This window comes from Accipiter gentilis, chromosome Z, assembly GCF_929443795.1.
Source record: "Accipiter gentilis chromosome Z, bAccGen1.1, whole genome shotgun sequence".
Lineage (NCBI taxonomy): Eukaryota > Metazoa > Chordata > Aves > Accipitriformes > Accipitridae > Astur > Astur gentilis.
Window position 1 is genome coordinate 61,800,845 of NC_064919.1, and position 27,411 is coordinate 61,828,255.

General features: G+C 38.0%; 1 protein-coding gene across 2 annotated transcripts; it reads left to right on the forward strand.

Annotated features, from left to right (window-relative positions):
- The first annotated feature begins 1,842 nt into the window (after window positions 1-1,842).
- Window positions 1,843-27,411, forward strand: AGGF1 (angiogenic factor with G-patch and FHA domains 1). Of its 2 annotated transcripts, none has more exons than XM_049794421.1 (14): window positions 1,843-2,170; window positions 2,936-3,032; window positions 3,498-3,703; window positions 4,549-4,695; window positions 6,866-7,039; window positions 11,380-11,449; window positions 17,354-17,465; window positions 18,725-18,776; window positions 20,923-21,024; window positions 21,379-21,544; window positions 21,795-21,877; window positions 22,932-23,059; window positions 23,999-24,098; window positions 24,938-27,411. In XM_049794421.1, exons 1-14 carry the CDS (start codon window positions 2,000-2,002, stop codon window positions 25,136-25,138), a joined length of 1,809 nt encoding a protein of 602 aa, XP_049650378.1. In that variant the 5' UTR covers window positions 1,843-1,999; the 3' UTR covers window positions 25,139-27,411. The 2 variants fall into 2 exon arrangements, with proteins under 2 accessions (XP_049650378.1, XP_049650377.1); XM_049794420.1 differs by lacking the exon at window positions 11,380-11,449 and adding an exon at window positions 15,359-15,713 and having other exon boundaries at window positions 24,938-27,410.

Consider the following 27,411-nt stretch of genomic DNA (forward strand, 5'->3'; position numbering starts at 1 on the left):
TTGCCCATTTCCTTTTCGTTGGAATATGAATAGATGTAGATTTGCCTCTTGCCTGCTCACGTAGGCCACCATCTGGAGTTCACGCATTTGGTTCTGTCAGTTTCTGGTCAGAATGGTACTTAATCAGCTGCATTTGAGGGCGAGACCTGATTGCCTTTGCAGTAAAAAGTAGTGTTCATGCTAAAATAACAGTGCAACATACTATGATTTACAAGTTCACATGTCTTTGCACTTATTATTTATTGGAAATGGGTCATTATTTCAGTGTCTGAAAGAAGTGAATAAAGGTAACACTACCTCAGCTTCTAACTCATAGGCTGAACGTGTTGTATTATCTGCTCTCCACAAGAGCTACACAAGGTTCAGGCTTGCTTGCGTTGATTGAGGTCTAGCCTGGAACCTATTGTAGTCCTATGTTGCTACCAAGCTTTAGTAAGTAATGGCATGAGGCCATTGTGCCTAGATAGAAGTGCCTAGATAGATTTCAGAAGTGCCTAGATAGATTGCAATGGCAAAAATAATCACTTATTTGATGGTGAGACAGAAGTTCTACAGGCAGTAAGCCACCCCCTTGTATTCAGCAGCCAAAAAGCAGAAGCATGGCTACAACTCTGTGGCCTGCAGCATGACACACTGCAAACTTTAAAGCCCTCATCTCTTTGGAGACTCCTTCAGCATAGCAAGGACCAGCAGTCAAAGAAAGGCCTAAATAAGAGAAAAGGTTATATAACATATCACCATATATGAAACATATATATGAAATACCTCTTATACATATATATGGAATGTATACATTACTTCAAGTAGTCATGCAAACACTTCCTCTAAAGGTGGTGCGTCATTCAGGACACATCTGCTAGCAGGAGTCGAAGTCCATGTGTGCAAAACATTTACTATTGTCAGGTCTAAAAACTATTAGGTGATGACCTGCTATGATGTGCTTCTTGTTTCTGGAACAAGACACAAAACTGACAAAGGATATCACATTTACGGTTTGTTAACAACTGAGAAGCATTGTGGTCATCAGAGACAAAGCACACAGGAAACAGATGCCTGCGAGGTGAAGGTTTGAAAATTATAATATTGAGATGAGGCTGCAAGGAAAACCCAAGAACCCCCTGCAGCTGCCTCTAGAGATCCCAGCAACAGAAATTTACACAGGACTGCAACACTGCAATTCTCAGCACAGCAATACTCTCCAAACATTGCAATTTCTACCCAGGATATGAAGTGGTTTGTCACAGTACAGGCTAAGAAATCTCAAGCAAAAACAACCCTCCCTCCCCCACCCAAAAAATAAACCAAGCAAAACCACACAGTACTTCTGTGGAATAGCACACATGCTAGAATTACTTTTCACTCTATCGTGTGTCACAGGTGAAACCCTGTAGTAGGCCCACAGCAAATAGCTCTCCCTGGCACGACCAAGTGCAGATGCCCGTGGAGGCCGCTAGCAGACTTCGAGCACTTCCAGCCCCAAGACAACCCCCTGCAGGCCCTGACCTTAACACCCCGGCTCTCTTTGGGGGTTTCGAGTCACCCCTCAGCTTCTCTCCGACGCTGCCTCCCTAGCCCCCAGATGAAGATTCACCACCCCACCCCCACAGAGTTTCCCGCCCGCAGCTGGTTTTAGCGGACCTGGGCCCCGCCCGCCCCAGCGCGTCGCCTGGCAACCGCACGCTGGTTCCCAAGCGCATGCGCACTCACACCCCCCCCTGCCAGTCACTTCCGGCTTCTCCTGGTGCCTTCCGGGTTGTGCAGGGTTCCCGCCGCGCGCCGCGGGGAAACTTTTCCTGCTGCAGCGGCGCCGCCGGCTGAAGCGGGCGGACGTCGCGCGCGCGCGCGCGCCCTCGCCACTGCTGCCCTCGCCCCCGGCCGGGCGCCATGGCCGGGGCCAGCGGGCGGGGCCGCGGCCGCCGCTTTGTCCCAGGCGCCGGGTGGCGGCCGGCGGGTGGGCGCTGAGGAGCGGGCGGGCGGGCAAGCAAGCAAGCAAGCAAGCATGGCTTCCCCGCCCGGCGGCGAGCAGCGGGCTCTGGGGGAGCGGGTGGCGGCGCTGGAGGCGGACCTGGCCGCCTGCCGCGGGCAGCTGGAGCGGGCGCAGCGCCGGTTGCGCCGCACCGAGCGCCTCTACCGCGAGGCGCGGGAGGACAGCGAGGCGCTGAGGAGACAGGTAGGCCCCCCCCCGCCCCGGGAACCGCCTCTCCCCACCCTCTCTTCCCCCTCCGGGCCGGGCGGCACCCGGCCGCAGCCCTCTCGGGCATCCCCGCTGCCGTCACCCCCGACAGGGCACCCCCTCACTCCCCCCCCGCCCCGTCCCGACCGGGCTGAGCTCATGGGGCAGGTGGGCGCCGTGAGGCCGCCAGCAGGCTCCCCTGGCCTGCGGGACTTCAGCGACCGGAGAAAGTGCTGCTGCTGCTGCTGCTGGCTCGAGTTTGCTGTCCTGTTTGGCTCGACGGGCTGAGGGGGGCTGGGCTGGGGCGGGCTGGGGGGGGAGAACGGTAACGTCTTCTCAGCCGCAAAGCGGGTTTCGCAGTCTGAAGGAAAAACTACATTGAGAGGAAGGAAAGAAGCTTAATAAACAAGGTGAGGTAAAGGAAGCGTGGAAGAAGTGTCCCACGGATGCTCATGGCAGAATAGGGAAGTTTCATAAATGCCACAGCTTGTCACCACAGAACCAGTGGTTACTGCTTGAAACCCAACTTTTCAGGGCGGGCATCTTAAAAATAACCTCGGCTAAGTATTTTGTTTTTCTCCCAAGTGCTTGCCTTTATTATTATACCCTTCATGAGCAGGAGTTGTTTTTCATCATTTGAAACACCTATGATGCCATTATGCTGTGTTTGAACTGTAGAATGTAAAATAGGCTGATACTCTTTTCTGACGTAGGTCCCTAAAGTGCAGCGTTGTGTTCTGTAACATGCTGTTCTTCTTTCAGGTTGAAGAGCTTACTGAGGAAATCCACAATAGAAAGGAGAAAGATACATCTAGCGTAGAAGTCCAGACAGAGGACTATGCTGCATGGTCACAAGCAGGTAGAGAGGGTGGTGGTTGCTTAAACAGGCATCTAGAACAGTACCTTGTTTTGATGTTTTTTTAAATACAAAATACGTTTCAAGTCTGTATCCTTAGCTGCATTAAATTTAGTAACCTGACATTATCTTTTGGACCATTTCCTACATATTCAAGCCGTTCCTTTTAGAACAGGATAAAATGTAGCATGGACTGCAGCAGAATTCATGCCATACTATTCTGTTACATAGTAATCTCATACATTACACACGCATATGTTTTACCAATTTTTAAAGTACATTAAAACAAGACATAATTTGTTCAGTAGTAGTAGAATAAGTTCAAAGCAGAGGCACTACCTAATAATTGATTTTCATTAGACTACTTACATGCATAAATTTCCAGTTTAAGATTTGGATTCTTAATCTGCATTGTGCAAAATATTGCTTTGCTAATTTATGCATCTGCATCTCCCCCCACCCCCGCAGATTATTACTACTATGAAGATTATTACAATCACACTGATACTCAAGATCATGCTTCTCAACTGCCAGTACAGCACAATCATGGGACTGAAGGCACTGAGCATAATTCCACAGAGGAATTGCAGACTGGTGTTAATATTCCTTTAAGGATGGATAGCAGCAAAGTTGCTGAAGGTGGAGAAGAGGAAAATTTTGTCCAGAATTCACAGGTTATAGAACTGTTTGGGGTTTTACCAATTTCACAGTCAGCAGTCTATTAGTATTTTATTTCATTTAAAAGATATGCTTTTGGTTTTGCTGTCACTGTATGAAGTGATTTTTTGTGATGGTCTGGTGCTGATGATAGCAGACAAGCATCCTTGTGCTTTAAAACTATTTCTTCTGTAGTATGTTCCAAGTATAACATACTTGTAGATTCAGGGTTTTTTTACAAAAAAAGCACATTCTAAAACATATGTCCTACATAGCCTGGTCATGGCATGTTTTTAATCAGCAGAGTATGCTCAATATGGCCTTGTTGACTTTCTTAAAGTGTGCTTTTTTTTTTCTCTATTGATATAAGGAGGCAACATATAAGAAGAAAGTTGTTGGGGGGTGGGGTTGCTTGCTTATTGTGTTGTGGGGGGTTTTTTTGTTGTGGGGTTTTTTTTTTCCTCTGCTATCCAGCCTTCTATTAGATCATTCACTTCATCTCACTCCCTTAACTGACTTTGTGCCTTAGCACGTATAGCAACTGAAACAGAACAGAGAGCAGAAATCTGTTTTAGGAATATACTGAAAGATACTCACTGTGTGTATTTTTGATGTGAACCACTTTTGAATAAAGGTTGGGGAAAATGAAAGGCACAGGATGAAGTCTTGGTCCCACTGAAATCAGTAGGAGTTTATCAGTAAGTTACAGCTAGATTTTTGCCTTCTTGTTTAATAGTTCTTGAAACAATCCAAGTCCATAGAGCACTAATTTATTTTATTTAAAATAGGGCATTGTAGAATGCTAAAGAACCAAGCAGCTTCTTTTTAGAAGAAAATTTAATTGTTTACTTTCTGATATCAGGAAGCAGAAGATACATCAGTACCAGAGGGTTCTTTGGCAGAGAGCTTGAGAGCTGCTGCTGAAGCTGCTGTTTCACAAACCGGATTTATTTACGATGAAAATACAGGATTGTATTATGACCATAGCACTGGATTCTACTATAATTCGGTAAGGATCATTTTCAAAACCCTTGGCATTTTTTTGTCCATTGCAAAAGTTCTAGTAGTAAAAGTTGATGTGAGCAAAGAACTAAGATCCAAACTGACTTTCTGATTTGAAAAACATGTTACTGAAGATGAATAGTAATGGAAGCTTGTTAATTAGTTGCTAAATTATTTCAGTCCAATTAAATATAGCAGGCTAAGATATAAATATAGATTTTCATTCAGTTCTTTTTGATATCTCCTAGATCTTTAATTTGCCTGGCATTGTAGAAATCTTATACTATAAAGCTGCTCTGTAACTCTTTCAAAATTAAAAGCTTGAGGTAAAAGATGACTTGTTTAGAAAAAGACAGAGGTTTTGTTTGCAGCACTACATTCAACTCAGTTTTTTTTTTTTTTTAAAAGTGCATGTGCGCCATGGTTTAACCCTAGCCAGCAACTAAGCACCACGCAGCCACTTGCACCCTCCTCCCTTCTCCCAGTGGGTTGGGGAGGAGAATTGAAAAAAAAGTAAAACTTGTGAGTTGAGATAAGAACTATTTAATAACTAAAGTAAAATGTAATAATAACTGTAATGAAAGGGAATATTTAAAAACAATATAAATAAAACCCAAGAAAGGGCAAGTGATGCAGAACGCAGTTGCTCACCACCTGCTGACCAATGCCCAAGCAGCGATCGGTACCTCCCAGCTAACTTCCCCCCCCAGTTTATATATTGATCATGATGTTCTGTGGTATGGAATATCCCTTTGGCTAGTTCAGGTCAGCTGTCCTGGCCATGCTCCCTCGCAGCTTCTCATTGGCAGAGCATGGGGAACTGAAAATCCTTAACTTACGATAAGCACTGCTTAGCAACTACTGAAACATCAGTGTGTTATCAACATTATCCTCACACTAAATCCAAAACACACTGTACCAGCTACTAAGAAGAAAATTAACTTTATTCCAGCCAAAACAAGGATAATGTGGTACACAAAACAACTTGTTTTGTTTTCAAGGACACTTCGTGACCTAATTTTTAAAGTCTTAAATGATAGCATTGCTTTTGACGTAGTTTGTGGGTATAGTTGGATACACAAATGTGTAGAGCTATAGATTACCGTTTATGGTACAATTACACAAAAGATTATATTTTCTTGTTCAGTAACTGTTCTGAATTACAGGAAATCTTGTATTGTGTTTATTGGCAAGGTTTTGGTAGTGGGGCCAGGGGCTGCAAAGGCAGCCTCTGTGAGAAGAGGTCAGGGGCTGCCTGGATATGACTGGTTCTGCTGCAGGACACCACTGAGCCCACAAAAAGAGCTGGTGGTGCCTCTGTTGAAAGTATGTTTAAGAAAGAGCAAAACGGTGCACAGTGGAGTGTGTATGGGGTGGGAGGGGAGTGTGAAAAGCAACGGTGCAAGGTCAAAGAAGGAGTGGGAGGAGATTCTCCAAGCACTGGAGCAGGCAATTCCCTGCGGTTTGTGGAAGAGGACCACGATGGAGCAGATATTCACACTGCAGTCTGTGGAGGACCCCACACTGGAGTAGCTCCTTAAGGAGCTGTGGCCTGTGGAAAGCCCATGCCAGAGCAGGTTCCCCTGGCAGGAGCTGTGTCCTGTAGAGGACCCATGCTGGAGCAGTTCTTGAAGGACTGCCACCCATGCGAAAGACCCGTGCTGGGCAGGGGAAAAGTGTGAGGAAAAAGGAGCAGCCGAGAGGAACTGTTATGAATTGATGGCAACACCCCATTCCTCATCTCCCTGTGCCACTCGGGCAGGGGGAAGAGAGGTAGAAGAGTTGGGAATGAAGGAGTGAAGTAGAGCTTGTGGAAAAAGGGGCAGGGAGAGGTGTTTTGTCTTTGTTCCTCATCTTTCAGCACTCTTTTGAGTCGCGATAAATAAATTTATTTTCACCGAGTCAAATCTGGCTTGCCCATGATGGCAATCTCCCTGTCTTTATCTTGACCTATGAGCTTTTCATCTTATTTTCTCCCCCAGTCCTGTTGAGGAGGTGAATTGAGAGAGCAGGTGGGTGGGCACCTGGTAGCCAGTGAGGGTCAAGCCACCACAGTTCTTTAGTACTTCAAGTATTTTTTTTAAACTTAGTATGTGCTTCTTTATTAACTAGGTGTTGCTTTGAATAATGTGTTTATTGAAGTGATGGTAACTTCATTCTTTATGTTTCTTATAAAGGAAAATCAACTGTATTATGATCCAGCAACTGGAATTTATTACTACTGTGATGTGGAAAGTGGCCGATACCAGTTTCATTCACGAGTGGATCTGCAGTCTTATCAGGCCTCTGGTACTAAGCACACCAAAGATAAAAAAGGGAAAAAGAAGAGAAAAGAACCAAATGAGTATAAGGTAACTTTAGAACTGACAGTTAGAAAATGCAAAAACCTGTTTTGTCTTTTTTTTCATGATGCAATTTATGGGCTGTGTGGTTTGGTTTTATGTAGAGGATGTATGCTTATTTTCTGAAGTATTCAAACATCTCTAAACTATATACAGGTTGCTAACACGTAGTTATAGTGTTCAAATAATATTCCCATTGAGTGATTAAGGATCAAACTTTAAACTTAGATCCCCTTACTTTGTCAGTTTTATTTTATTACAATACAACTGTATAGATCTCTAATTGAGTGTCAGTGAAGCTCTGATTAGCCAGCACACTAGAGTGAATTCAGGGTACTGTGTGGGCTGGATTTACATCAGAAATTCAGTGTTACCTCACTGCCTTGCTTTGGGGGGGTTTGGCTTGTGTTTTTTGTTGTTGGTTTTGTTGGTTTTTTTGTTGTTTTTTTTTAATTCACGTGATGAATCAAAAAATGGCTGAAGGTTTTGAAAACACACACATACGATCCCTTCTCTGTGACTGTATTACAAAGCTCATTCCATTGACATTTTCTGTCTCTCTACCATCATTTGGGATTGATGAAACATCTGTGAGGCTGTAATTCTTTGCATATTATGCTCTCCTATTGATACTGTATTTGGTCAATACGTTTTTGTTGTCCACAGTGTGTGGATAAGGTGTACATCTTAATAAATGCCCATTGTAATTAACTTGTATTTTAAGGTATACTAAACATAACTTCCTTTCTGTTGTTTTTCTGACTGCTAAGAAAGCATGCCATGTAGTACATAGTGACTGCCTTGAAAAAGATTACTCCTAAATACCAGTTCTATTGTAACACAGCTATTAAACCTGAAGAAGTATTTTCTTAATGAACACTGGTACTGATGTTGAATCAAATTTGTATAGTCCTATTCTGCAAATTGATTACTTAAGATTTCATTGAATGTATTGATTTCCTAAGTTTGCAGTGCTCCTTATTTTGCATTTTTTAAAGCTATTGCTTTAACTGTTGCATAATTTCGTTATATAGGCCCCAGTCAAGTTGACTGGTTGAAATCTGAAATAATTATGTTAGTGTACAGGTACTCTTACATAATAGTTATGTAGCATCAGTACACAGTTTTAAGAATTTTGTATCAGGAGTGAGGTCTGAAAGCTTTGGACATGGAAACTGTTTACATTAAGAACCAGTGGAGGTAGGTTAAATGGACAGTGGTAGTTGAAAGATTACGGACTGTGGCTAATGTGCTAATTTCTGCTCTTTGAGAAAACCGCATGTGAATCATTCAATTCTGAAAGCTTGAAGGTGGATACTTAGCAACACTAAGTTTAATGATCCTTCAGACTTGAGAGGGGAGCTAATGGAGTTGAAGCTAGAAGTTTTAACAGCATCCACGTTCTGGGCATGCTGCGTGCAACTGCTGAATTAGCATTCTGCCACTCTCAAAAGGCATTCTTATTACAGAATTTTATTCATCATGTGTCAGGAAAGCATCGTGGAAAGCTTGTAGGAATAAGCGTTTATCATATAGTTCGGTTAATAAATCTCTTACATTTAGTTTATGATGAACTGTTACATATTGACCTAAATCAACAAGTGTATTTCTAAAAGTTCTGTGGTGTATATAGGTCTGACCTAACAAATAGTCTTGACTACTTTTGAGATCCCATCACAATCCACTTCTGTCATCTGATTATACTAGAAATAGCTACTTGGCTTTAGCTTATTTTATATTGATAAAATATTTTTATATAGATGGTCTTGTTAAATATTTTGTGTGAAGCTTGCACAGTCACAAGGTAGGAGGTAAACATCCACTTTTTCTGATGTGTTCTGTTGATGGTGAACTGACTACTTTGCTTTATTTGTGAATTAATTTGACAACAAGATAACAGGAAAAACATTTAAAACATTCTGTAGTACGCAGATCTTTGCATCTGTGAACAGTAAGTAAAGGCTAGTGTCATAGCAAGGATCAAGGCCTTTTCTGTTTTTTTAAAACAAAAAAAGGGAGAATACAAAGTGAAACTTAAAACAATTACTCTCCACTTCTAAATTTCAAAACTAAATTAATGCCTTTTTGTCAGTGCACTTTTATGTAAATGCACTGTTAGACTTGGAAAAAAAAGCACCTTACTGTCGTATTTTACATAGCTGAGTTCAAATACTTTATTCTTGTTGTACAGTTCTTAATCATAAGAAATTAGTTCATTAGTTTAAAAAAAAAACCACATTACATTAGTATAAAAGATTAAGACTTATTAGAATAAAAGAGTATAGATTTTTCTGTTATAAACTATTTTTTCAGTTTTATAAGCTGCACAATCCAGTTCACAGGTGCCTTGGCAGTATTATTTTGTCCAGTTTAGTCTGATATTGGTAAAGGCACTGATTAGTTCCTGCTAGTTATCATTTACATCCTAAAACAAAACAAAAGTTGTCTGTTTTTAAGTAGAACTTCGTAGTTTCAAGGTTGTCTATTGAAATGCTTTCCTGTACACTTATGCCTAGCCTTCTCCCTTTTCCTTTCATTCCCTTTTTCACTCTTGACAAAAAAAATACAAAGTTAAAATAAAACCTGTCCTTGAACACCAATTAAATTATTAAAGTTGTGACAATTATTTTGAGGATTAGTACTTCATTATTGCTTTTCCCAAGTGGTTATTAAATTGTGCTTCTAGCCTGAAAAAACCCTCCAAACATTACCTAATTTCTTGACCAAAGTAGGTTATATTCGACTTTATTTTCTACAGTGAGTACAAGTAGCAGAATGGTTTTGTTTTTTGTCCGGTCTGTGGACCACTAATAGTGTAAATAAAGCAATGCCAAGGTCTAATTCTGGGAATGTGTCATACACCCCCTGAACTTTATTATTCCTGGATGAAGATGGGGTTGTTTATAAGAATATGCATGTGAAGCAAGGGAAGACCGTGAACAGTAGTTATAGAACTTCAGGTACATGAGACACTTGTTAGACTTCTTTTCTCTCTTTTTCAGTTAAAGGATTAAATGTATACAAGTATTGACAGATACTTAGTATTACTTAAAAGTTGCCAAATATGAGAAATAAGGAAGTTCAGCAGCTGGCATGTGTAGATTATCACAGCAAATATTTCTACATAGACAGTACTAGTAGCTATATAGTTTTTACAAAAATTGCATGTGATTTTGATTGATTTACTCTATTTAAACCAATGTTAATACCTTTTTAATCTAAGGTTTTCTAGTTGTGGTTTAGTGTTTGGCTATTGTGAAGAATTTGATGTGCTCAGGTATCTTACATACAGTACCTATTTATCTAAGTAGGGATGCTTAACATTGCGGAAAGGGCAAGTGTGTTCTCCACAAATACTGCAGTGTTCTTGAAAAAGCAATGTAAATCTGAGGTTGTAAAGAATATAATGAATCTGTTAAAATATTATTGTATTTTTAACAAGCTGAATTACCAAACAAGAAAATACTAGTGAGCATCTGCTAAAAGGAATGTACTTCTAATTGAAAAAAACCCAAACAAACAAACCAAAAAACAGCGGAGGGGAGCTCACATGCTTAGTGTCTTCTGAGGAACGTTCCTGATTTATACAAGAACTTTCTTTAAAGAGGTTCCTTTTCAGTCACCAGACCTCTATGTTACAAATAGTTTTCTTTTTACTTGTGAAACTAAGCATGCTGCCCCCATGCTTACTTTTAATAGACAATCAGGAATTTTATTTGCCAGGTTGAAGTATTGGATAGCCCCTGTGCAGCTCACATAGAAGGATCAGTGGAATACTCTGGAACTTTCAGGCATATAGTTCAGTTCTGATATCTTTTTGTAGTGGTAGACCAAAAACAAGTGGGGTAAGAAATACCATATTATCTCCTGTACCAGAAAAATCCTTAAATAAGTAAATTTTGAAAAGTTTTTAAAAAAAATGAAATCACAAGGTGTCATAAATGATAATGTGATTCCTGGCCTAATATCTAGATCCAGCACTTCTATACAGGTTGGAGAATAGACGGTGTGCAATAGTGATCATGTAGTTCTACTTGCTGGATTGCGGCTGTTAGAATTATGTAGCAAAATTTAGATGCAGGGTCTGACATATGCCATTTTTTTACAGAAATTATTTTTACAGTTTATTCTTAAAATACTGTCAATAAATTTCATTTCAGTGTTGTGCTCAAAATTAACTTCTGCCATATTCTTTTTCATTATAGACGCATCCTAGCTGCTTCTGCAGGAGGGACAAGGCTTTCATAGTTGTATTTCCCACAGAACTCTTGAAGCAGTGATTTTTTTTTATTATTATTTTTTTTTATCATGTGTAGTTTACTTTTTGCTGGTATTCATCCCATCTTTAGGTACGTCAGTTGACAGAAACCATGGCTAATCTGAAGATTTCTTCTTTTGGATTGGCAGCTTCTGGTGAAGGTAGTGTTGAGACACCAAACACATTAGTCTGTGGATGTTTACCTTTAACCTTGATATTTTTATTGAAGGAAAATTATATAGTAGTTGATGTTTAGATACCTGTTTTCCTAAAGGAATTAATAATTTTTTGAAGCTATTTGATCAAAATCAGTTCATCTACAAAGTAACTTTTAAATATATTTGAAACACTAAGTGAAACATCTGAAGAAAACTTTGATGACATTCTAGAATATTTGGGAAGAGACATATTTAGCATCACTGTATTAACACAGAGTGTCCTGACTAAAAAAACTGTGCATTCTTTGGGTAAGGCAAATTTATGTTTCCTGTATTTCAGAGCTGTCCTCCGGTGTATAAAATGGCTTCTTTATGATATAGGAAGAGCTTTACTCTTTTTCTGGCTTTTAATTAGATTTTTTGCATTGGAAGTTCAAGTATTGTGTAGGGTGGAGGACAGTAACTGAAGTACTTGTGAAATGGTGCTAGCAAGTGAAAACTTAGTCATCTGAGAGAAAGCTATTTTAAACTGTTTGAAAATGTTTTTTAGTAAAATACCAAATTTCAGATTAATATTTCAAATTGTCAGTGCTAAAGATCTAATATTCAGCCCTTTAGATGAGAGCATTTGGTAGCCATGATTCCATTAAGTCACCCACTGAACTTCTAGCAAACCAAGAAGCAACAGACTTCACATTTCTGAAAAGTTGTATTTGTACACATTTTTATGTTTTGTATAAAACTGATTTAGAAAACAATACAGTTTAACCAGTGTATTTCTTAGAATTAAGCTAATTATACTCTCAATAATTTTTAAGTTCTGATTTGTAGGCAGGCTGAAGAATTGCATGAACGTGCGTGTTGATCAGGTATAATACAGAAAAATGTAAAGTTTTGAAAGACAAAATGTCTTGCTCTGTCACAGTGGAGCAGCAAGTATAGTTAAATGCTTAAAATATTTTGCATTTTTCATTAAAAACACTTTAGTGACTATGATCATTCATGTATATTTTGTAAGTAGGCCAGTCTGCACTTTAGATGGTCATTGTAATCAGTAGTTTGTGGACTATTCTTTATAAAGCAAACCCATCAGTTCCAGTCACACGAACGTGATTTGTGATTCCTGTAAGATCACTCCCCATGGGATACATAAAAATCCTGATTTCAATTGCACCTTTGATTGTCTGTCTGGAATGCAGAAATATGAACCGACTCAACCCTGTAGTTAAGAAATAGTTTATCACAGATCACATTTATTCCACCTCTCAACTTATGCTTAGAGAGAGAAAAGCCAGAGATCATGTGGTGATACCCCCTAGATACAAAGTTTATCAAAGCTGAATCATATTAGAGGCAATCCATATCTAACATGTGACTGTTGGAGTAGGTGTACTGACTGTTCAGATTTCTTAGGCAAAGCAACACACAAAGAAACATACACGCCTAGTATCATGGTATAACAAACATAGTTATAATGAGCATCTACTTGCATACTTTGTGTGTTGTATCATGAGTTTGGGATGAAGAGTTAAATATCCTGCCATTGAGAAATGAAGTGCATTGTTAGTATTTGTTAGGTCATTCAGGGTGATAATTATTGAATACTCTGTTTACTTACTGCTAGTTATTGTTTTTTAAGCAGTGGCTATATGGAGGCAAGGTATCGGGTGCTGTTTGCATAGTTACACTTTCATACATGCTACGTGGGTTCTGTGTTAGTCATATATAATGGAAGAGAATTTTTCAGCACAAGTAAAGACCCCCTCAAATGCTTTAAGAATGTTCAGCAACTCCAGGCTTAATGTTGAGACATCGTCAAGATGTGTATTTTAATACAGATCTGTGCAATCATAAAGTGCTCAAAATCCATATTCTTCAGGAATGCAATTTTAAAATCCTCAGTAGTTAACAATTATTTAGTTTATTTGGTTTCTTAGTAGTTGATTGTAGTAATAGTAGAAAAAAATACAGAAACTGCTGAGAACAGACTTAATGGTTGTACTGGCAGAATGTATGTACAAAATCCTTGGTCTGTCTATAAGAGTGTTTTTTAAAATTCCTGTTTTCAACCCAGAACAGACAGTCTACTCTTTAGCAGTCAGGCTTTGAAACAGCACCTTTTTATTTTCTAATTTAGAAAATCTGAAGTGATGCCAAAACCAAGTATCACTGAATTCACTGTGGAGAAAGAGCTGAGTGGTTGGAGCAGTATACTTGGACATCAGTACATCACAGTCATCTGTTGCTTTGCCTCAATTGTGATTTGAGCAGACCATTTAGTTTCTGTGTTTTCATATTAGATTAGTAAAACTTTGGTAGCTCACAGTACTATGGGAAGAAATATATTTAGGATTGCAGAGCACCTTGGTATGTCAGGTATTGATCTAATATTCACACCAAACTTAAATACAGACAAAGATAAATACACTGAAAAAAGATCATTCATAAAAGTGAAAATGAGATTTGCCAAAAGGATTTCTAATGGAATTAATGTCTGGCATTTATGAACTGCCAGGTCTTTTGGCAGGATTACTATATCTCTTATTTAAAATAAACAACATTAGGCAGTGACCTTGTGATCCTATTCCTTTCTAGTGTCCACACATAGAGAATTCAGGGAGCAGGGCTAAAGTATTATAGAGAAACCCTAAACAAACTGATAGTGCTTCAGTTAAAGCATGAGGTCTTTTAAAATTTGCTGATTATTCCTGAGAATCTGCTGTCTTACTGAAAGTGTTTCAAAAGTACAGTGTAAAGTCCTATCCAACAGCTTGACTGCTTGGCTGAGAGGAATTCTTGTGTTTGTCTTACAGCTGTGCCACTGATGAGTTTCTACAACTCTGAAAAGTGAAAGTGCTTTAATTTCCATTACATTAACATTCACATTATTCAAGTATCTTGAAATGTAAAATGCTCTATATGAAAACTTCCTGAAAGAAGTCAAGGATGTTTTTTATTTTAAGTGCTATGTTGCAATATTTGGTACAATGCAGGGCAATTGAATGCATTCATTCTGAAGCCAAGATGGCAAATTACTTAAAATCTGAGAATTTTTTTATTTACCTTTTAAAGCCATTTGTGTTCTTTTTTTTTTTCTTTTGTTTTTTCTTTATTTTTAAGATGGTCATCAGGGCTACTAGATTGAGAATCACATTTTCAAGGTACTCTGGCAAAATTAATATGAAACTTTAGATTTCTCAGTTAAAAAAAATGTTGATGGTCTTTTTTCTGCTGGTGAAATCAAGTGGCAATGGAAGAACCTGCAATAAACTAATCTGTCTGATATTCAGAAATTTGTTGCAGTAGAAGATAGATTCTCAGTAGAACTGTTCCACATAGCATAAATTAATGCTACAGTATCTTGATGAAAGGCTTTGTTAAAGTTGCAATTTTGAAAGGAGAAGGAACAGGTCATTAGGTGAGCATGGGTGGGCATTCCAGATATTCTGAACCATTGTGGAAAAAAGAGAAGAAAAACAGGAGGAAGATGTGATGAAGATCAATTAAAGGACTTTTAAACAAGTTTCAAGAATTGAGTAAGAGAGGGACAGAAGTAAGTGTCATAAAAGCAAAACTGGAAAATATTCAAGATGCTATTGTACAAGTCTGAAAGTGAGTACAAGGTTCTTAAGTTTTATGTGAGAAAAAAGGAAGGAATAAGTGAAGTTTAGAAGAGGAGTGCAGCCACACTTTCCCAAATAGAAGATGCTCTCAGTCATGTCAAATAGGATGTGAAAATTTTTCTACTGACATGTTCTGTTGACTGCATGTGCAAAACTTTCTGGAAACTTAACCATTTCTTAGTAGTTGTAAAAATAGTTCTTCCTAGTGAAGAATTTACTTCCAGGCTGATAGCAGACTTTACTATAACTCAATCTGTAAAGAATGTAATGTTCTGTAACTCCCCTCCAGGATTTGGACACAGAAGAGCAGAAATCATCTAATAGTCTGAATTGCTTTTCTGCTACTGAGCAAGTAAGTTCTACTGAAGAAGAAGAGTCTCCAAATATAAGAAAGAAGACTAAAATGGACACAAAACCACAAAACAGTCTAACAGCCAAAGAATCAATTTCTACAGACAGTATAAATTCACATTCACACAAAAGTACACCTGATACTGCAGCATATACAGATGACAGTAGAACAGCAGACACAGAGAGTGAGCCAGAAGAAGGTGAAATTACAGATTCTGAGTGCGAAGCCTACAGCAGTGAGGAAGAAGTAACAAGTGAAGAAACTTCTGATTCAGAAGACTCGGAAATCGAAGGTGAATTATTGTGGCTTTTATGTATCGTATTACTGTGTTTTTCCAGGAGCCCATTAAGAAAAAACTGCAAGAAAACAGTCTGGATAATTGGGAAAAAAAACCCAAAACAACCACTTTGAATTAAAAAGTGTTATATGTTACCAGTATTTATTTTCTTCTCTTTACTTGCACAGTAGCCAGAAGTAGTGGTGTTTTTGTAAAAGCCGTTTATGGGTATAACATCCTGTGCTTGTGTAGAAACCTCAGTGGTAGGAGTAAGGTTTTTTTAGATTAGGATACTGACAGGAGAAAAGAAAGTCTAATTGCTAAAATAGAGGTTTTAGTACAGAGCTCACAGCAATTCTGTGTATTAACTCTCTTCAACTAATGTATAATATTTCTGATACTGTTCATAACAATCGTGTAATTCAACGTAATATGAGTCTGCTGTGGTGAAAAGGGTGAACGTGGAATACTCAGTACTCTTTGAAATCCTGTTTTGTACGTATTCCAGTGGCAGCATGTAGGAAATGGGTATAGAGAGGAAACCTGTATACTGTTTTGTACCAAAGAACCTAGGTCCTTAAGACCTTCTCAAGAGTTGAATTGTCTCTTGGGGGCTGGGGGGGGGGAGGGGAGGGAGTAACCTGTGAAAAGCTTAACGGAACCAATTGGAACTATGTATGCAAAGGATATTCCAAATCACAGAATGTAATACAGCCTATAGAAGTCTACACTGCAGCCTGTGCCCTGCTCGCAGTTAAAGAGTCAGTTTTTCTTCTGTAGTCATTACTGTACATACTCAGCTACTCAGATTCTGAGTGATTAATGCCATTCAAAATGTGCTTGCTACCATCAGGCTTTCAGATTAAATTTCCTTCTCTTACTATTTTCCTATAATCAGTTCTGCAGTAATGCAGGAGTAATAAAAAACAGAGACAGTTTCTCTCCTCCTAGTACCTTTTGAGCTAGTGTCTTCCCATCTTACTATGTTTATTCCTAGCTGAGATCCTTGGAGACTCTTTCTGCAAAAGCACATCTAAGAACAGAATTCATACAGCTGTTAGAATTACTGTTATGGACCATTAGTCATAATAGACTAATAGCTGTTATAATTACTTCACAAATACTGAGGCAAAAAAGCATGTGCATCTGTAGGCTCATCTATTATTTTTTCTTACCTGTATTGGTGCATAGTGCTAATAAGAGTAAAAACTTGTAAAAATACATTTGATGTAGAAATCGTCAAATAGAAAGTTCTATATGCATTAGGTTTATGATGTGAACAGAAGGGTGCTGCCTTTTCGCAAAGTAAAATTGTAGTCTAGTCTATTATGACTAATAGTCCATAAATTTATAATATGCTAGTAAATTCTGTGAATGTGTTTACATTTTATTGCTGTAACTAAACAGTTATGCACATGTAAGTAACCAGAATTTGGAAAACATGAATACTTTAGTGTGCAGTCAGAAAGCCTTTGAAACAGTAGTCTCATCAAAGTTTTCTCTCAGATGTGCTTATACGTTTATTTTTCTGAAAGTTGCATGGGATTCAACTAGATGATGGCTGAATGTATATCAGTTGTTTGAAAGCTATGTACTATAGGGTAAAACTGTCATTTGTTGGTATTAACAGTATTTATTTTCTTTTATAATTACAGATGAAGAAAAGATCTGGCCTCCTTGTATCAGAGTGATTGTAATAAGATCACCAGTTCTACAAACTGGATCACTTTATATTATCACAGCTGTGAAACCTGCTACAATTGGAAGGTAAAACTGAATGGAATTTGTTATATATATCTGAAACTGTACCTCGCTTTCAGAGATGTAGAAGCCACTCAGGATTGCTTGTCCCTACTCTTCATGCTTGTCTTCCTAGCATGCAGCAGTTGTGAGGTACTCTGAGTTAGGTTAGCACACAGTAAGAAATTTAAGTCATGTCATGTAATGTCATGCTTGCTGTGATAACAGTATACGCAGTTAATGTAGCTCAATAGTCGTGAAAATTTGTTAGTGATAACTTGATCTTGTGTCCGAGTTCTAGTGGCAGCACAGCTGCAAATCATTCTTTGAAAACTGCTGTTTTCTAGAAAGTTAGTAAGCTTCTTTTCTAAGCCACTAAGGCAACTTTTTCAGAAATGGAAGAACACATTTCAGAAATTCAGGGTTACAAGGAAGCATAGTCTGGACTTCCTGATGTATTCAAATTCCAGTAGGGTTGGTTCATTGTTTTTAAATAAGTTGGGTTTTGTGGTAGCCTGTACGCATTCGTCCAGTTCTAATATTAAAAAAAAAATAATAATCTCGTTTGTTCATTGTGGATGATGAATTTAATGATGAATTAGTGCTTTCTTCCATGCTTACTGAAAACCTCACCCCTTTACAGCTGCTTTTATCTAATGCTGATAGATGTGTCTTGATTTGCTCTTATAGCTGCAGTTTTCTGGATACATTTATATGAAGATTAACATGACAATTCTGCCTGTAACTTGCATATAGGTCCTTTGCTAGCTGCATTGCTTCTTCCTTCCCCAGTATAAGAAACTCATACACAAATACCTTTCTCCTACTGCAGTGTTTTTGACGCCCCTCCAAAAATTCTACACAGATTACTCTTTCATTGCTTGTATTACCTGCCTAATGCTACCAAGATTTCAACTTCAGCATTGAAGACTGATGCCAAGATGCACTGAAGAGCCTGAACGATGCAGAGTTTGAACTATTATTTACAGGCCTTGTATGAGTATAAAAGTTCAGATAGAAATGTCAGGTTTATAGATAAAAATTTAATGGTACAGCTTTATTGTATATTCATTGCCTACTGTGTATAGTTTATAGATGGAAGAAGGGACCTGAACCAAGTCTTTACATTGTGTATGTAGCAACACAGTGTTTTACATCTGTAAAGCTCCCTAATAGCTCAGAAGAGAAACATGGTATTGAAGTTCAGCTGAAATGCACCTTTTGTAAGCCACTTATTAGACCTGTTTCTACTTTGTTGTGATTTATATATCAACTTGCCTTTCCAGAGAAAAAGATGTTGGACACACACTTCAGATTCCTGAAGTTGGAGTCAGTAAGGTAACTCTTGTTTCTGTCTGCTGAAAAGTAGATGAATGAAGCTTTAGATTTTATGGCTTTCAATTTTGCAAAATCTGATGTTCAATTTTTAAAAGAACTTTACGAAGGAGATGAGGGTTTAGCCACATTTGAAGTTAGAAAAAGGAAAACATACAGTATTTTATTGAATGGGAATTTAAAATGAACAGCAGTGTGATTTCAAAGTCTAGAAAAGCTAAGTGTTTTTTTAAATTGGAGTTTTACTAACCCACAGTGTAATGCACAGTAAAAAAATTATACTTTGAGTCTTGAATTTCTTGGTTATTGAACTTGAAGAAAACTTACTGCTCTAAGTACTAATGGTATACAAAATATTGATGTCAGCTAGTTAGAACTTTGTCATAAAGTAATCCAATCCTTGCAGTTCAGCTTAGAGTAACAGGTTTTATTTTATTTTTCTTCACTGTAACTGATGTACAGGGAGCTTGAAAATTTAACAGAATTTCTTTCAGTGGCAGATTGTAATGGAAAATTTTTCTCCTGGTTAAGAAAGATTAAAGATAAATTACGTGCTCTGTTTTGCTAACTACTTTAACACGTATCATAAATACAGCACTCATAATAAAAGAAAAGTAGATTGACAAAAATGTCATACAAACAAAACAAAAATTGGTTAAAACATCTGCAAATGCAAGTATCTGAAATATACTTTACTATGTCTGTTCCAGATGATAGTTCTGATTAATTGGCCATGTACCTTATTTCATACTAAACAATTTCCAGAGCAAATCTTTCCCTGCTATTAATGACTTTTTCAGGCATGCATCGAGTACATAAAGAAGCCAAAAGGCTTTTATTTTTCTGTAATGTTACCATTTTATACTTCATGAGTACCTACCTGTTTATGTTAAGAAGTTATTTTGCTTTGCAGGTAAGGAGTCAAAGGCAGGAAGATAAATGACATATCTATAGGAACAAAAAGTTAATTACCAGTTTGTTTTCCTCACTATTCATAGTTAATAGCTGTGGACCACTTTGGCATTTGCTTTACTTGAGTGTAAAGTGAGATATAAAAAAATGCTACACCCTGCAGATTTAGCATCTTTAGAAGTAAAGTTTGGGTTTATCCTATTCAATGAAACAGGTAGAAACTAAATTATCTATTGAATGGGCTAGTGAGTCTCCATTATGGGAGTATTGCTGTTGTAAATACTAGCCAATCTACAAAATACTATTTTGGTACTTTTTATTACTGAATAGAGCTACTGCTGTTGTTCAAAGATAAGAGATTTGGTTTTACATGAACAGTTTCTTCCCAGTTTGAGTCTTGTTTTTTTCCTCCACTATAGCAAAATGGATCTTTGCTTGTCAAATTTGAAACTGTCACATTTTTTGACTTCTGATTTTTACTGGGAGTCTTAGTAGGCTGCAGAAGTTGGTATTTTGGTTTGCTCAGTGGCCATTTTTGGAGGTAGTATGTATCTTTGAGTTTGGCTAGGAGTTGTATATTCTCTGTTCCATGTGGGCGTAGAGCAATACCTATATAGAATTGCAACAACAAAACAAACAAAAAAATTAGACTGTTAGTCTCAATTTCAGAAAGGATATAAAAGGAACAGCAAAGGATGGCTCGTCATTGTGTACTGGGCATTAAGATGCAGGTGAAGGTGAATTACGTGAAATTTACAAAAGCATGGCATTTAGGGAGCCATTTCAGATATGAAAGACCAAATAACCTGAAGCTGTAGAATGAGATCAGATTTCTTTTTAATTGAAAGAGAAAAAATTGAGTATTGTAACATACCTTAAAGGAAAAAAGTCTTTTATTTGTAAGAACAGTTTAAAATGCTGTATTACCGAATCTTGCAGTCCTTTAAGTAAAGCATACTTGCCACATTGGAAGTATATGCTTTTTCAGTACTGAATCAGTTTATGGTCAAAATAGTTATATTATTAATAGTATACTTTTAGCTCCTGCTGCTGTGGCACATTCATTTAGATGTCACATTGATGAAATCATAAGGTGTGGAACACTATTAACTTAGAGTACCAGAGCCACTCATTTAAAAGGCCTCAAAAGATACTCTGAAATCCGATTTTAAAATAGCATATAAATTGTGACGTATTTGCTTAATAACATCATTTCACTTAGACTTCTGTTTATCAGTTCCATGCAGAAGTGTATTTTGACCATGATTTGCAAAATTATGTTCTCGTGGATCAAGGCAGTCAGAACGGAACAGTTGTTAATGGAAATCAGATTCTCCAGGTGAGTACCTGTTGTTACAAAGCTGTGTACGTTGCAGAAAACTGTAGTCATGTGATCATTTTAAATATGTTATGGCAAATCGCTAACAACATAATTATACGGCTTCTTTCATACATAGTCTCTTCCTTGGTTCCCTTCTGGTTTTAGTGTGACTTACAATACTTCATGTTTGGTTTATACTAGGAAAAATCCACTATGGTTGCAGTTGCTGGAGTGAAATACCCAGTTATTTCCTTGCCTGCATTTGTGTGACCAAACTGAATTACTAGATTATGAGCAGTATTCATGAAATAGAATTCATGCCCTTCATTAGTAAATAATTAACATGGCTGCCAAACCTTTGTTTTGCTGTAGCCTAAAACAAAATGTGATCCCTACATCTTGGAGCACGGAGATGAAGTAAAGATTGGTGAAACTGTACTTTCTTTTCATATACATCCTGGCAGCGATACTTGTGATGGATGTGAACCAGGACAAGTCAGAGCACATCTTCGCCTGGACAGGAAAAAGGAATCTTCTGGTTAGTCATGTTATCACGGGATATGTTTTTTATTATGTTTTTTTACTTTATAAACATAATAATTACTTAAGTATTCTTACAATTTTCTTGTCAACTGAGAAGAGTTCTACAATACGTGATAATGTATTTTCTTCTTGGTAAGCATGTCTATGTGTAATAATGTTAGAACAAAAATTCTCACAGTTGTCTTATGTTTCTAAACATTGTTACATGATTCATTAGAAATTCAATCCTGTGTTCTTCCTTTTAGTTTGCCCAGCACTTAGCAAAGAAGAGAGAGAGTTAGTCAGAAGAAAAGCATTAAAACAAATACGGGTAAAATATGGTTTACAGGTGAGTTTACAGTAGAAGATGATTAAGTGTTTGAAGTCTACTTTGTGATTCCTATTTTTAAGCCATAGACTTCAGTGAATAAGGAAGGTTCTCAAATGCACTCAAACTTGAGCCTGGTAGTTTAACTCAACGTTGTCTTTTGTACACTAAATAATTATTTACAAACCTTTACAAAGAGAGATGATGGTAACAGGACATGAAAGTTCTGTTAAAAGTTTAGGAAAAGAAGATCCGTTCCAATGTGTACACAATTCCTCATCTTTTTTAGGTTAAGATTTCTTAAGACATTTTTATTTCTGCAAGTTAAGTTTGCACTAAATTGCAGTGGTGTCTTTTACTTGGAAAGGAAAAATAATGAGCAACTGAAAAAATGATGGAAGGAAGAGGGAAATTTTTAAAGTTTTTATTTTAAGCCTTCTTTGCCATAGAAGAATGCCAACATGAATGTGCAGGCAATATAGTATGCAAGTATTCAAGTTACTTCTGTTTTAGAGATTATTTTAACTATGTGGTTACATGTAGCACTTGTAGTAAGTATTCGTGTAGAAAACAGAATACTATAATTTCTCTCAAATTCCTCAACTATGAAAACAGTATCAATACAGAATCTATACACATGCTTATTTATGTGATGTACTCTGAAGAAATAGTTCCTGAGGAACAGGCTAAATGTTTCAACAAAATGCCAGTGGCATGTCCATGTGGTTTTCTGCTTAATATGGAGAGATTGATTCTTCATACCAAGAGAAGATTCAAGAGAATCTGTTTGTTTATTTACAGCCTTTGTAAATATTACATTATTATTTACAATATTATTTACAGCCTCTGGCAATATTATATTATTATGTGATGATGGCAATAACATACCTTACAAGGTATGGCTTTAAGGTAAGAAAGTACTAAATGAGACGTATAATTTTTTGGTTAAAATATTTAGAATTAATGAAATAGGCTGAAGCTGCCTTCCTTTTGGAGGGAAGCCGTGAAGTTACCAAAAATAAAGAATTTAAAGCCTGCTTTCTTTGTCTCGATGGAATTTAATATGCTTATAAAGAACACAGAGTATGAAGACAACAAAGCAGTGAAGAATCCAAAGTACAAAGATAGAGCAGGAAGACGCAGAGAGACCATTGGAAGTGAAGGAACCTTCCAGAGAGATGATAGTCCAGCTTCTGTTCATATGTGAGTTTGTTGTGGGGTGGGGAATCCTCCATGTCCTTCTCTAGTGAATCTTAAAAAATGATGATAAAGTAAGTATCAATTAGTTACTAGGATACAGTTTTGTTAGATTATGAATTACCTGTATATAATGTGTTAGGAGAGCTAGAAAATAGTAAGCTGTTCTCACTTCCCAGTTCACATGGTTTTTATTAACTCCTCATCTTCCATACAGAATTCAAGTTGGCAGTAAAGATGCCTGGATCACTCCTTACCAACTCAAATCAAGGAACTCCCCAGCTGCACTATTACACCTTCAACAGTGTCTGTTTTCACATGTCTCAATTTCTATTCTTCCTTTCCAGTCCCAGCAGTAGTACACATGCAAATTTTTCACCTACAGTTTCTTTCATTGTCAATATCCAGCCTATCATGGGACATTCATTTATATACCTCTTAAATGACACTTTAATCTCCCTCTTTAATTATTCCTTTGCTCCTGTAGCTGTAATTGGGGTGGGCTTTTTAAGAAACATGAACTTGTAGATGCTTCTAAGTTAGTAAAAGGAAGTGTGAGACAATGAAATAATGTGCGTTAGGATGATTTGGTGGTGAGGTAGTGATACTGCCTTTTCCCTAGTGCAGTCAATTCCCTCCCACCCACCCATGCTGTATCTTTTAACTCCTAAAGCAAGCAAGTAGTTCAGAAGGAGTTTTAAGAAAGCTGGTATTGACCAGAGGCTTGGAATAGCTTTGGTAACTGAAGATATTCATGGAAGAACTCACAAAAGGTAGCACTAGGGTCTTCTGGATAGCTGTTGATAGAAATAGGAACAGCACAGTAGTTCAGTCCTGGTTTCTAGAGCAGCATGTACATGCACATTTCTGTCCTTCAGTATTTGTGTAGAAATTATACTCTTTGTTTAACTCTTGCTTACCAGTTATCTTAAACTTTCTTTGAAGTGAAATCAGCAACAGCAACAAAGGACATAAAATGTTGGAGAAGATGGGGTGGAAGAAAGGGGAAGGCCTGGGCAAGGATGGTGGTGGTATGAAGGATCCAGTAGGTCTTTCTGGTTTTTACTTGGAGCAAAAAGGAATATAAATGTATTTGCAGTGAAAAATATCTACCTGTAAGCCACTATTCACTTCAAACATTTCAAAGTCCTGGTGAGGAAGGAATAATCACAGTAGGACTAATCTCAAATTATTCTTTTACTTGATTAATGAAGTATTTTGAAGTTTTTCAATTATTTTGTCCCTTCAGTAGAAAATGCCAGTAATGTCTGCGTTAGGAAGCAAAGGGAGGACAACAGCTTCTAGGCACTGAATTAATGATCTTGTATTTGAACACAAAGTCTGGAGGAAGATTTAAATAATTAAGTGTTGTGAATTCAAGATGGGCGTATGTTGGAATTCCTCACTTTCGCTGAGGCTGATGCAGCACAAAAATCAAGCTAGATGATGGCCTATGAGAGAGGAAAAGCTGGATGAAGTCACTCTAGCCACTGAGTTCTGGGCCTCTGTGGCAGCTGTGTTAGCCCCATTTTTATCACCAGAGATGTGTTGTCTTTTGGCACTAGTGCTGCTCAGAGCCACCCTATACCTTTTGCTGTCAAAATATGCAGCACAGGGATCATACGCTCTTCACTCAGTGAGGAGTACTTCACAGTAATTTTAGTGGCTTTTAACATCATTCAGCACTCTAGATCATAGTTCTAGAGGTGGTGATTTGACCCATCATTTTAACAGTACTTTAAATGTCCGTGTATGATCTAAGTATCTCAGAGTCTTAAAGAGAAGCACTTGGGAAAGGGGGGTGGAACTAGTATTATAAAGTACGATTGAAAGTAATTAGAATACCTAACTTGCAGTTACAACAGTATTTAATGTATTTGACAGATCCACCTTCAGTTACATAAAACACATGCAGGTTTGGGTACCAGTAGACCAGCCTCAGTTGAAGATGTTCAGATAATCCAGAGCAAGAATAAAAAGAACTGGGATAAAGCAAGAGAAAGGTTTGCTGAAAACTTCCAAGAACCTAAATCACAAAGGGATATGCCTAAGACTACACCTTGGATTAGAGGGACTGTAGAGTAAAGTATCTGATCCCACAGCAGGGTAATTCCTGTGTGTAAATACTTGGAAGAGAATTTATTTTTATTCTTTTTTCTTTTGCTAAAGCAGAAGTTTTGTGATATGTAAAATAAAGTTGTGGAAAAAAATTATACAAGATTAACACTATTATGTTAATTGGTTTTCTGTAGTCTTCATGCTTTTATAAAAACACATTTTTAATAAGAAATTAATGGAATATAGAAGGGGATATTAAAATTTAAGTACTTGAAAGTGATTCTCATCATGAGCAGAAGTTTCTTCAATTGTGTTTTTAACACAGTTCTTCATGGAAAGTCAAACAAAACATCTGTTTTAAATATCATACCTTTAACATTTGAACAGTGGTTTAAAAGCAAGCTGAAAAAAAACGGAAAAAAGAAAATCCTGTGGACCCCTACTACCAGAGTATCATATTGTCATTTCCTCTCTTGTATGTTTGTTCACGTTTGCCATGAAATGCTCGGCAAGCATACACCACTCCTGAATTCATACAGTTCAGTACTAATTACATGTCTCAGCTTACCTTAAGGGTGAAAAAACCTTTTTAAATGATTCATCAGTACTGTTCAAAAATAAATACTGTACTCCATGAAATAAACTACCAGCATTGGTGAAGAAAACAATGTTCAGAGGTGGCCTGTAGCAAAATTTTCTTCTGTGAAGAACTTGCTTGTGATTTGTTTAGTAAATCTGTATCATGCCTTTTAAAGAGGAGGTATGTTTAGAAAACTGCTGTCTGTGTGTATTATTTATTAACTTCTTGTTCTGATACATCCATTGCTGGCAATGGAGTTTATGCCAGAAAAAAAAACCCCAACCAACTGATTTTTGGTGGGGAAGGATTGCCAAACTAAAGCTAAAAGCTTGGTGTTTATTGAATGTCCCTGAACACAATAAATAACTGTCAATTTAAGCAGTGTGCTTCTTGATACTACCTTCTGCATATGCCAACTAGGACTGCTCTTCTAAAATGAGAAAAACTTAATGCTAATTTAGTCAAGTTAAAAGTTCCAAACTTGTGTAAGTAAAGGAAACTTGGTAGTCTCACCATCCTATCGGATCATGCAAGCAACTGTCAAGCACTCCTGAGAAAAAAACAGGACAAGTTGCTAGCTATTTATCTTAATGTATCTTTAGATGCTGCAGTAGGTTGACCCTGGCTGGATACCAGCTGCCCACCTGTCCAGGTTTCAGCTGGGATAGAGTTACTTTTCCTTCTAGTAGCTGGTACAGTGTTATGGTTTGGATTTAGTATGAGAAAACTGTTGGTAACACTGATCACTGATGTTTTCAGTTAGTGCTAAGTAGTGTTTAAGTCAAGGATTTTTCAGCTGCTCATGCCCAGCGAACAAGAAGGTTGGAGGGGCACAAGAAGTTGGCAGGGAACGCAGCCAGGACAGATCACCCAAACTGGCCAAAGGGATATACCATGCCATGTGACATCATGTCCAATATATAAACTGGTGGGAGTTGGCCTGGGTGGCAGATTGCTGCTTGGGAACTAACTGGGCGTTGTTTGGTGAATGGTGAACAATTGCATTGTGCATCACTTGTTTTGTATATTCCAGTTCTTTTATTATTGTCATTATTATTTTCTTCCTTTCTGTTCTATTAAACTGTTCTTATCTCAATCCACGAGTTTTACTTTTTCTTCACAATTCTCTCCCCCATCCCACTGGCTGGGGTGGAAGTTAGTGAGCAGCTGCGTGGTGCTTAGTTGCTGGCTGCGGTTAAACCATGACACCACCAAAGTTGCTCTCACTCCCCCTCCTCAGCTGCACAGGGGAGAGAAAATATAATGAAAGGCTTGCAGGTTGAGATAAGGACAGGGTGATCACTCACCAATTACTGTCATGTGCAAAACAGACTTGACTTGGGGAAACTAATTTACTACCAATTAAATCAGAGTAGAGTAATGAGAAATAAAAACCAAATCTTAAAACACCTTGCCCCCACCCCTCCCTTCTTCTCAGGCTTAATTTTACTCCTGATTTTTCTCTACCTTCTCCCCCTGAGCAGCACAGGGGGATGGGGAAAGGGGGTTGCAGTCAGTTCGTCACACATTGTCTCTGCTGCTCCTTCCTCCTCAGGGGCAGGACTCCTCACACTCTCCCCCTGCTCCAGCGTGGGGTCCCTCCCATGGGACACAGTCTTCCACAAACTTCTCCAACGCAAGTCCTTCCCACGGGCTGCAGTTCTTCATGAACTGCTCCAGCATGGGTCCCTTCCGTGGGCTGCAGTCCTTCACGCACTGA